This window comes from Salvia hispanica, chromosome 4 (genome assembly GCF_029641045.1).
Source record: "Salvia hispanica isolate PSC_SH4W2 chromosome 4, Shi_PSC_v1, whole genome shotgun sequence".
Lineage (NCBI taxonomy): Eukaryota > Viridiplantae > Streptophyta > Magnoliopsida > Lamiales > Lamiaceae > Salvia > Salvia hispanica.
The window spans coordinates 11,333,420-11,344,274 of record NC_142695.1 but is presented as its reverse complement, the minus strand read 5'-3'; the positions used below and the strand labels follow the sequence as shown (position 1 = coordinate 11,344,274).

Here is a 10,855-nt window from a genome sequence, read left to right as displayed (position 1 = left end):
CCTAACTAGGAAAGAGCATATTGATATATGCACTTCCCAAGAAGCATTGTGGATTTCATACCATTTGTGAAAGTTAGGGGAAAATTAGGTTTGGTTTTGAGGTCATTGATTTGATGTAATGCAAGTCATTGCCACTTAGAGTTAGAGTAGATCTTGTGACACGATTCAAATTTTATATACTTAAATTAGAGCAAAGATCTGCCACTATACTTTTAAAAAATTAGAGTCCTCTCATTAAAAAAACACGAGCTTGAAACCAATATGTTCATTAAGCAACACTCTTTGCCCATGTGAATGAAGCAAATCATTTGGTTAGTCCCCTAAACCTAATGCGCTGACCGTTGGAAAGGGGAATTAGTCATTTATCTGTCGACAGAGGAATATATCGAGAGAAATAAAACCGGACTTTGACATCTAAAAAGTCTATCTTTTGACAAGAAATGCCCAATATATCTTTCATGACTTCTTAGATATCTCGACCGATTTTAAACTTGCATTTTGTAATAATACACGAATATCTAATTTTTTGTTTCAGAAATGACTTGGGGGCATCCTATAAATTGGAAAATAGCAGTGGCATCTTATGTATACAGGATCCTTCACATTAGTGTTTGGGTCCAAATCTGAAGTTTTTGGGTAAAATTGAAACTAGCCCAAGTTTGATTTAAAGCAATTGGGCTTATATTTGTTATCCCACTATATGGGTTTCATAATCACTCGCTCGACTACAGTGGACATCTATGTCCAACAGATTAAACAAAATGTTACTAGTATTATTAATCAGACGTAGGGCTTAATTAACTAGGGATGGGCAGTTTAATTTGACCCCAAATCAAACTAAACCATAAAATACGATCTATTGTTACTAAAACTGAACCAAATGAAAATATATGGTTTGTGTGATTGGTTAATATGCTTCATAATTGTAATACTATAATCAAGCTAACGTCATTAAAATAACAAAAAATATGATACCGTTTAAGAATCAAACAAATTTTTTTCTTAAATAATAGTAGTAGTACTAAACAATTCAATCCATGAATGGAATGAGTTATAATATCTCTATACTACTTACTATAATATTTAGAAAGAGCATATATATCTTAAGGAGAGAGGTAAATAAACAAAAAAAATCGTATAGCTATCATATTTACTTTTCCTTATTAGAAGTCTTATTTATGGACAGCATGAATTTTTAAAAAATGTTAAGAAAAGTGGATGAAAAAAAGTTAGTGGAATAAGGATCTCACTTGTATATTTTAGTTTTAAATGAAATATGAGTGACATAAGTTAGTGGAAGGTGGGACTCTTATTTGCGGACGGACTAAAATAGAAAAACAGGACTCCTATTTACAGACCGTGGGAGTCTCTTTTTTCATGAAAAATTGTTTTCCAAAGGTAGTGGTATTCGAAAATATATTATACCGTTTTCACCATTTTTAAGAGGTATTTTTATCTCTCCACAAATGAAGAGGTAAAATTTTATAACTACCATATTCATGGAAAAACCGTTCTCCAAGGAAAATGTATTTGAGAAGGTATTACACTTTATATTTTTAATGCATATACTATTATTTTATTTTAAAAAATAATTTACCATCCTATCAACCTTTTTTCCTTTGGAATGTGTTACTTTTTGGAAGCGTATATTTTAATTTTTGAGAAGGTAAACACATGATATACCTTTTTCATTTACCTTTTCTTCTTGGAGATATTCTAAAGTATTCCCTATGTCCAACTCAAGATGTCCACATTTTCGTTTTAGTTTGTTCCACTTAAGATGTCCTCATTCCATATTTGGAAACAAATTCATCTCTCTCATCTCTTCATTAAAACACCCAACTAACTTTCATCTCTCTATTATATTACACTAAATAATTTTTCCTAAAAATTTTTGTCACTCAAAATTGTGGACATCTTGCATGGGACATATGTAGTAGCATTCTTTTGTGCATATACTCCCTTCATTTCACAAAATTTGTCTTATTTTATCATTTTTATTATTCTCATAAAGTTTGTCACAATTAGAATCTTGCCAAAAATATGAATTAAAATATCTCTCAATCTCCTTAATGAGAGACTTGTATTTTACTATATACGTCCATTTAATATTCCCTCTGTCCTATTAGAAATGAAACATTTTCCTTTTTGGTCTGTCCTATTAAAAATGAAACGTTTCTAAAAATAGAAATAATACTCTCTCTACTTTTTCTTCTCTCTTACTTTACTCTCTCTTCATTAACTCACAAAACAACACTATATAAAATCTTGTACCGAAAGTAAATGTTGCATATTTAGTGGGATGGAGGGAGTATAAAATAGTAAAACAATTTCTTAAAATATACGTCGGAATCAAATTGAGTCGAACTTTGCGGATAGAGGTGAAATGACGTTCATGAGTAGTGTCAGACCGATTAATAAACCAATAGACTCAAAACTAATGTCGGTTTTGCAGTCTTATTTTTAATTATTATTTTTAGGAAATATTCTTTAATCTTTTCTCTGATAGAGACAAAAATCCACGCGAACATGGGGCGCTGTGAATTATCACATGAATTCTCGTAAAAGCCCTCCTTTAAAAATCCTTTTCATTTTCAATATTTGTCTTCTTTTACACAATAAAAAAGGGAATAATAAAGGTTAAGATATTGAATACTCCCTTGAAATAAAAATACATAGGTAATCAATACATATTCAATGGTGTTCAATTCCCTTGAAAAAATTTTAAACCTCATATTTCAAGGCTGCTTCCTCATTAATATCCTCCAATCCTATAATAATTCTTATTCAATTACTAATACACAACGACTCATTTAGTCACAATTCATAATTTATGTCGTTAAAGAACAAAATCGAATCAAAAATTTGAAAACACAACTGTAAAATGCTTTAAAGGCAAGTGGCGATTTTATAAACGCCGTTGTAACACACTCTCCACAGACCAGAGTCCACTTCCAAATTCCAATCCTCACTAAAACTACTCTCATTTCGCTTCTGCGCTTTGTCTGAAAAAGGGCAAAAGAAAAAGCCGGCGGAAGAAAGAATTCAGCTCTACTTTCCTCCCAGCTTTGCTAACCTCCGCCAATTTCACTATCAATTACTGAATTGAAAATGCCAATCAAGACTGAATCCGCTACTCCGCCGCCGAGGATCGGAAAGATCGGGCCTTACACGGTGTTCGTGACGCCGAATGATGGGCCCAGGCGCGAATCTCCAGCTCCGGTTCAGGCTCCCTCGCCGCCGGCGGTGATGGCCCCGCCTGCCCAATTCTACAAAGAAAAGCCTTCTTCTTTTGCTTTCTTCTGGGACGCTGTAGCCAGGGTTCAAAATGGTATCTTTTTCACCTTCCCCTTTTTGGAGCCTTATTTCTAATTTAATTTTGCAATTATGATTTACTCATATGCATTGATAATTTTGAGAGGGAAAGATTTGGGCTTTGATTTGATTTATTTTTGCAGCTCATGCGAGTTTGGACGAGCATGTGGCACACTGGTTTGGCTTGAATCAGTCAAAATATCAGTGGGCATTGGATGATTACTATGAAAGCAATGGAAAGGTGACTTTTTTTGTTTGTGTGAGGGTTTCATGGCTATTAGTACTACTATTTTTTCTACCATAGTGAGATGAGATTTGCGGTTTGTGTTTGGGATTTTGTTGCTTTTGGATTTGTTGGGTGTTTTCCCAGCAACTAGATGCCTCTAAATAAGTTTTTTACTCAATCAAAAGGGGAAAGTTTTGATTTTTATTCTTGTGATGGATGAAAGGTTAGTTCTTTAGAATAATGGGGTGGGATTGAGTTGATTGGATAAGGAGGCTATATTATCAGGCACTTGACTGAAAGATTAGAGAGGGAAACTCGAAATGTTCGGATAAAGGTGGAAAAAGACTACACTTAGAGATCATTCACACCATAGAAAAGGTAGCTTATTTGCATAAACGGGTGAGTAGTAGTATATTTTACAAGCTAAAGCATAAAAGATTAAGAGGGTGTGGTTGTAGAACATAAGTTATGACAAATCATGTTCCTGATTGTCATTCTTGTAGATAATAATCAACTTATTTTGGAGGGATAAACTGTTTAGTGATGTTCACATTTGCAATACTGGCTGAGTAAGATGATGCTTAGACTGTGTATGTGTTGCTTCTTGTATAAATTTTGCTCTCATTTTATCAGAATTTATCGACTCAAATCTATTTTTGAAGTGAACGTTCTCTTTTCCCTTTTCCGGGTCTTCCTTTGCAAGTGTGGTTAGCTTTTTTTTAAGGGGATACATTCAATCTCTTACTGCCACTCGTGGTTATACTATAGTCTATACGCAAACATATTGGCCAAGGATTACCTAAACACATTGACCAGTTCCCTTGTATCTTGTTAGGTAAAAGAATTTATGGTGATAAAAAGAAAAGGAGATTGGAATGAATTTTGATTTTTTTGGCCTACAACTTCGGGTCAATATTTGGTCTATGTTGTGTAACTGAGTAAAGTCGCTTCTTAAGAGTGCGGGTGGAGGATCATATACCATCCTCTCTACTGCTCGAGCATATATTCCTGCCCCTACTATGTTGGATCACTCATATCTTGTGTTAACGCAATAACAAAGTTGATGTTTCAAAGATTCAACTCCAACTCTGACATGAACATATATTTGTTGTGTTGTAACTGCATCCAAAAATTCTCACCTTTTGTCACGTGTCAATTGCAGAGTCAGAATGAAGCGAAACCACAGGTTAAACCGAACAAAATTCAGAATGTGTGATGCGCTAACAAGCAGGTAATATTTCCATTACTTTTCCCCTTGAGGTTCTACTAAACTTGCTCCTGATCTTCGAATTAAATTGTTACAGCGAAGAGCAGATATCATTTTGAGATTAGTCAAAATTTGGGATACCAAATAGCAGATTGACCAGTGTGGGGAAATTCTTGCAATGTGTACTACTAGTCTACAATATGGCCGTTATGCTCATGATCGAGCTAACCTATCTACGCGATATTGTGGTGTTTACAGCAGAAGCAAAACTGTTATAGCTTGTTTGTACTATTAATTTGTGTTGTAAAACAAATACTGCTAAAATTTGGCAATTTTTCAATACCAGAAGGGGTATCAAGTGCCTGGTTTTTTGTTCACTTTGTACCTTCCATTTCTTCTTCAGAGTTTTTTATATGCATATTCAAGTCTGTTGTTGTACTCTCTTCTTTTTACACGTAATTTGCGTGAAAACCAATCTGTTCAACGCGCTTACGATATCAATTTTAAGTTTTCACCTAAAAGTTAAAACAGGCACAACGCTTCAAGGGTTTTGTCTTTCGATATTTTTCATTTTCAGAAAATATCAAAGCGCGGGTAAAGTTTAAGGAGTATTTTTGTAAACTGCACTTTTATCATTTTTAATTTAATGACTTGTTTTGAAAAATATTTTGTTAGATATCCACACAACCATGTCTCTTCCATTAAATAGTGGTCTCATCTCACTTTTTAGCACATTATTTGCTTACGTATGAGTAGAAATTTTAGTAGTACTAGTATGAGTTTGTATAAAAAATAGAACTTTATAAATAAAATTCAATTTTTTATAATTAAAAATGATTTTATAATGACAAAACTATTTTATGTATTACTACGAAAAAGTTCATCACATAATTACAATTTAGCTTTTGGAATAAAACATAAATTATCTGTTAATGGATAATAATGGTAATGAAATAATGATAACAAAGATCATCATCACCAAAACCCTTGCTTTCCAAGCCAACCAAACCAGAGTCTGTTTTTGTCTCTCCTTTACTAGAAATTCATGAATCAGGAAAAAAAAACCAGTCTTCTACCAGCTTTTTTCCATTTGAGTATTTTATCGAGGCAGATTTTTGTAACAAAAACTGTTTTCGAACCACAAATTTAGAAACTATGTTTCACTATGCCACATACATAGTCTTGGCATGGAGAAATCACTATGATATTCTACACAAATTTATTAACCTGTGTTGACAGCTCATTGCACATATAGAAAAGAAATTCGAAGTTAAGCAGTCATGTACTGACAAATCTTGAACTCCAACAAACTGTAATACCCACAGACATACATAACAATGGAACAGCTACGATGATTCACACTTGCTGCGTCGTCTATGAGGCACGAAATTAGATTATGCATGTGAACTGCCACGATGTACAGAACTAGAAACACAATGAATACAAAAGAGACGAGTGCAGCAGCAGTGAACTAAGAGGTATCTGTACATTGTTTGAGAGTGTAACCAAACATATAGCTAGACGGCAGGTATGTTGGCAAAGGAGAAACCTTTGTAACCTTTGTATGCATAGTAAGCAATCCGTGTATAGTAGAATCCAGGAAGGAATAAAATTCCACCCAGTATGGCAAAAAATGTCCCTGCATATACAGCATTGTGCCAAAAATAGGTTACTAACGAGCCAATGGCAAAGTATACATCCTACAGTGGAGTACAAAGAAAAATATACACTGATACAATACAATACAATAAACAGATCAGAAACTTGGCCTACATAGTCTCTCCATCAACCAACATGAAGTATGGAGGCAAAAATGATTACAGCGTTGGATGGAGAACAATCAAGGCTGCTACACCAGTCGTCACTTGATAGCAATGGAGATAGACATAATTTTTGCTCGATAGTTGGATATTAATCATGATACTAACATATAAGCAGTTTCTAATCTTATGATGCAATGTCCAATCACGATCTACAGATATCTCACTTCTTGTCTTATCAATGTTTCGAGAATAGCCCCGAACAGTATATCAAACCTAGACGAGTTTCAAGATTCTATAGTTGACAGCTTGAAATATCCACAATAAGGAAGAGATAAAAATATCACTTTGAACTTAACGAATCATGTCTCTAAACCTCTTCCACAGAGAAACACTAACAATTAGCAGATCTATCAGTAATCGATGGAAAATTTTTCCATATTGCAATCCATTCATAATGAGATAGACATAATTTTTGCTTGATAGTTAGATAGTAGTAATAATCATAATAAAAACATAAGCAGTTTCTAATCTTATGCTGCAATGTCCAATCAACAATCTACAGATCTCTCACCTTTGTCTTAACAATGTTTCGAGAATAGCTCCGTACAGAAGATCAAACCTAGATATGTTTCAAGATTCTATTGTTGATAACTTGACATATCCACAAAAAGGAAGAGAGCAAAATATCACTCTGAACTCATAGAACCATGTCTTTAAATCTCACACTAATAATGAGGTGATCTATCAGTAGAGTTTTCCATATTGCAATCTATTCAACTCACATTCTTTTCTGTTTGCTCAAATCACCCTGCTTAACTGAACAAGAGCAAATTTTAATCATACGTAACAAACTGAACTAATCCACTCCACGCTCCAACAATATTATATGAAAATAATAAAACCCTAAACAATTTCTGAATCAACCTAAAAACCCAATTGATAAAAAAAAACCCCTAGATTCTCCAATTGACAGCTCAAAAAAAGGGGGAAAACGAAAAGAAAAACAGTTTAGCTGAGAGAAGCGTGGGCAAATAAATTGAGAGGCCGGGGAGCAAGAATACCGTGAGCGCGGTCTCCGCCGACTTTATTAACGGCCATTACGGCGCCGAGGACGATTCCGAGCACGCCGAAGACGAGGAGGGAGAGGGCGAGTGCGATCTCCTTGATGGGGGGCTTGTTGTTCACACTGTATGAGGTTCCCATCATTATGTCCTCGTCGGAAATCGAGAATGTGTGGTCCACATATGCCATCGCTAGTTTCGACAGATTTCTTCAAAATGTTCTCTTTTTCTTTCCTTTATCTTCAGTAACTAGATTGGATTCCAAGAAACGGGAAAAACTGACGAAAATAAGAAGATACTAAGCTTGATTGAAAAGGGGAGCTGTGAAAATGGTGACCTTAAGGATTAACAGTGGGCGATCGATACCGTGCGTGGAGAAGAAGGGATTTTGGGGTTTTAATGAATTTTTTCAATTGGACTTTTTCAATATTTTGATTTTTCTCCAAACATAAACATTTTGATTTTTCTCGATACTTCGGCAATTAGTTTTGAGTTTTTAATTAGCTTAAGTAATTGACCTTCTGGAAGTAATACTGGCATAAAAATGTATTTTCGACATTATATTAATTAAAAAAATAATTAGTAATATCAAAAAATATTAAAGTGATTTCACGTACTTCATCAAAATCATCACACATTTCTATTTCCATTCGTCCAACAAAATTTGTCATATTTAACTTTTTTATTATTTTTAATAGTGAATCTCATATTTTACTAACTTATTTTCACTCGTGTTTTATTAGTCCATAAAAGTATAACTCATGTTACACTAACTTTTACAACTCACTTCCATTATATGTATTAAATCTCGTATCCAGTCAAAATATGATAAAATTTAAGGGATCAGAGGGAGTAGTGCCTAAAATATTTTGTCATTTTTTTGTTTATGTTATGAGGGAGATTTCTTATTTATGTTTTGCGTGAAATAAAAAAGTACTCCATCGTAAAAATTATAAAATGTAAATAGCAAATACTCACTCTAAGAGCAAATACTCCTTTTTGTTTTGATGGAGACTTATTGTATTTTAAGAATTCGTTTACAAGAATTTATCGGGGATAAAGGGAGTATAAAAATTAAGTCCATCTTGATAATTATAAAATGTAATAGTAATATAGTACTTAGTTATAGGGATGTCAATCGGGCTAATCCATTCAGGTTCGGGCCAGCCCATTCGGGTTGTCGGGCTGTTTGGGTGCAGGCCATTCGGGTTATGGATTTTTCGGGTCATAAATTTTCAACCCTAACCCTAACCCGTCGGGTTTTGGGCTAACTCATCGGGCTATTCGGGCCTAAAAGCTTTCGAAAATAATCTCTTGTATCAAAATTTTCTTCTATAAAATGATTTTAAATTTTAGATACTTTTTTCTTTTTAGTTTAGAATTATATAAAATCTTTAAATTTTCATAGTTTTCTTCAATAATACTTGAAAAGAAGCCTTTCATCTCGATCAACTACAATATAAATTAAAGCTTGTGTTCGTGTCATTATTATGACATTGTTCGTAACTAATTCTTTATGAAAAATAAAAATCACATCTTACATAAATCATTATTAAAATGATAAATATATTAAGATTTTGATTGGTTAGTTCTTAATTTTGTCTTGATTGGCTTTGGTGGTGGTAAGACACTAGTGGCAGATGATGGGACGATGCAATAATGAGTTGAGATGAAACTTGAAAGCTGATATTGTGGAATCGAGTGGAAAAGTGTAGAATGGAGATTGAATAAGACTAATGATTGTGTAGAATGAAGATTGAGGATTCAAAAATATAAAAAAACCCCTAAAACTTAATATTTTATAATTAGAACTCACAACCCATCGGGCTGACCCGCAACCCGTTCGGGCCAACCCGTTTAACCCGTCAACCCATTCGAGTCAACCCGTTTAGCCCGTTTTGTATTCGGGTAATAAAATTACAACCCTAACCCGCTCATATTACCGGATTGTTCGGGCCGGCCCACGAGTTTCGGATTGAATTGACATCCCTACTTAGTTACATCATAAATTAGCATTTATGAAAAGTAATTGTATAAGATTTCTTTAACGAGGTTTTAAATTGTACAGATAAAAATTGAGTCAATCACAACAACTCAATTTAATAAGGTCTAATATTAATTGATCTAAGGTGTTCAATTATTATTGGATTAACCTGATAATGACATAACCCAATAAAATCTAAAATGAATTCAATATACTACTAAAAAAATTTCGATCTAAATACAAACTTGACCAGCTACCTTCAAATACAAATACAACTCGTACCACAATTATATTATGATAATGGGGTCCTATTCTAATGCTTATAGCACCCTAATCTAAAATCAAGACAAAATCTCCATCCTTGAATTTTAAAATGAGTGGATGAGATTAAAGCTCACAAAATCTCAATAAATAGTAGACAAAATATCAACAAAAGGGTAATATCGTCATTATGTTATCATATGATAATTTTCGTGAGTGTTTTTTTATATCAACATTGTGTATTACAAATATCAACAATACGACATTAGAATATCAACACAAGGACAAGAAAATATCAACACATTTTTATTGAGATTGGACATGCATAATATTGAGATTTTGCCTACAATATGTTGAGATTTTTTGTTGCATTTGTTGAAAATAGCTGCTTATCAACATATACGAAAATTGAAATATAATTTATCAAATTTCATCACCCGAACATCGTCGGAACATATGCAATTGAGATCTCGTTGGAATCCTTATTAAATTATCTTTAATTTGATATATTTTTTGCGAAAAAATAATTTAAATTGAGAGAGTTACGTAAATTTAAAGATTTGAGATGATTTTGAGGAGAGAGAAAGTAGTTAGTTATAATTACTACATATAGGATTTGACATTAATACCCTTTTAATTTAATTAATAATTATTTAAATTTAAAATATATTACACTTAACATTATATTAACCACAAAATCTTCTAATCTAATAGTTGAAAATTGATCTCAATTTGGGATTGTTAATTAGTTAGCAATTGATTACATCCTATGATAATGACCAAAATAAGATTTATATGATGACAAATGATATTATATTATTAAACATGTCTTACACGATTAAACCAAATTTTAAAAATAAGATTTATATGATGACAAATGATATTATATTATTAAACATGTCTTACACGATTAAACCAAATTTTAAATCTAATTTATACGATAAAATCCAATTTAGACAATTTAAACTTGATTCATAACCAAAAGAATGAAATTAAAGTATAACTTTTAATAAAAAAGGATAATTAAAATAATTAAAT

General features: G+C 32.8%; 2 protein-coding genes across 2 annotated transcripts; one reads left to right on the top strand and one right to left on the bottom strand.

Annotated features, from left to right (window-relative positions):
- Positions 1-2,859: 2,859 nt before the first annotated feature.
- LOC125192647 (uncharacterized) lies at positions 2,860-5,125 on the top strand. The gene is made up of 4 exons (XM_048090269.2): positions 2,860-3,331; positions 3,459-3,556; positions 4,704-4,772; positions 4,846-5,125. Exons 1-3 carry the CDS (start codon positions 3,112-3,114, stop codon positions 4,755-4,757), a joined length of 372 nt encoding a protein of 123 aa, XP_047946226.1. The 5' UTR covers positions 2,860-3,111; the 3' UTR covers positions 4,758-4,772; positions 4,846-5,125.
- Positions 5,126-5,998: 873 nt separating this feature from the next.
- LOC125192130 (uncharacterized) lies at positions 5,999-7,991 on the bottom strand. The gene is made up of 2 exons (XM_048089603.2): positions 7,573-7,991; positions 5,999-6,387 (listed from the first exon to the last, which is right to left on the bottom strand). Exons 1-2 carry the CDS (start codon positions 7,760-7,762, stop codon positions 6,266-6,268), a joined length of 312 nt encoding a protein of 103 aa, XP_047945560.1. The 5' UTR covers positions 7,763-7,991; the 3' UTR covers positions 5,999-6,265.
- Between the last annotated feature and the right edge of the window lie 2,864 nt (positions 7,992-10,855).

Bases quoted from the DNA above. Each gene is read 5' to 3' on its own strand.
- LOC125192647 (XM_048090269.2), top strand. From the start codon at position 3,112: ATGCCAATCAAGACTGAATCCGCTACTCCGCCGCCGAGGATCGGAAAG. The intron at 3,332-3,458 runs GTATCTTTTTCA...TTATTTTTGCAG, and splicing joins TGTAGCCAGGGTTCAAAATG to CTCATGCGAGTTTGGACGAG. The intron at 3,557-4,703 runs GTGACTTTTTTT...TGTCAATTGCAG, and splicing joins ACTATGAAAGCAATGGAAAG to AGTCAGAATGAAGCGAAACC.
- LOC125192130 (XM_048089603.2), bottom strand. From the start codon at position 7,762: ATGGCATATGTGGACCACACATTCTCGATTTCCGACGAGGACATAATG. The intron at 6,388-7,572 runs GTATTCTTGCTC...CTGTATATGCAG, and splicing joins CGGCGGAGACCGCGCTCACG to GGACATTTTTTGCCATACTG.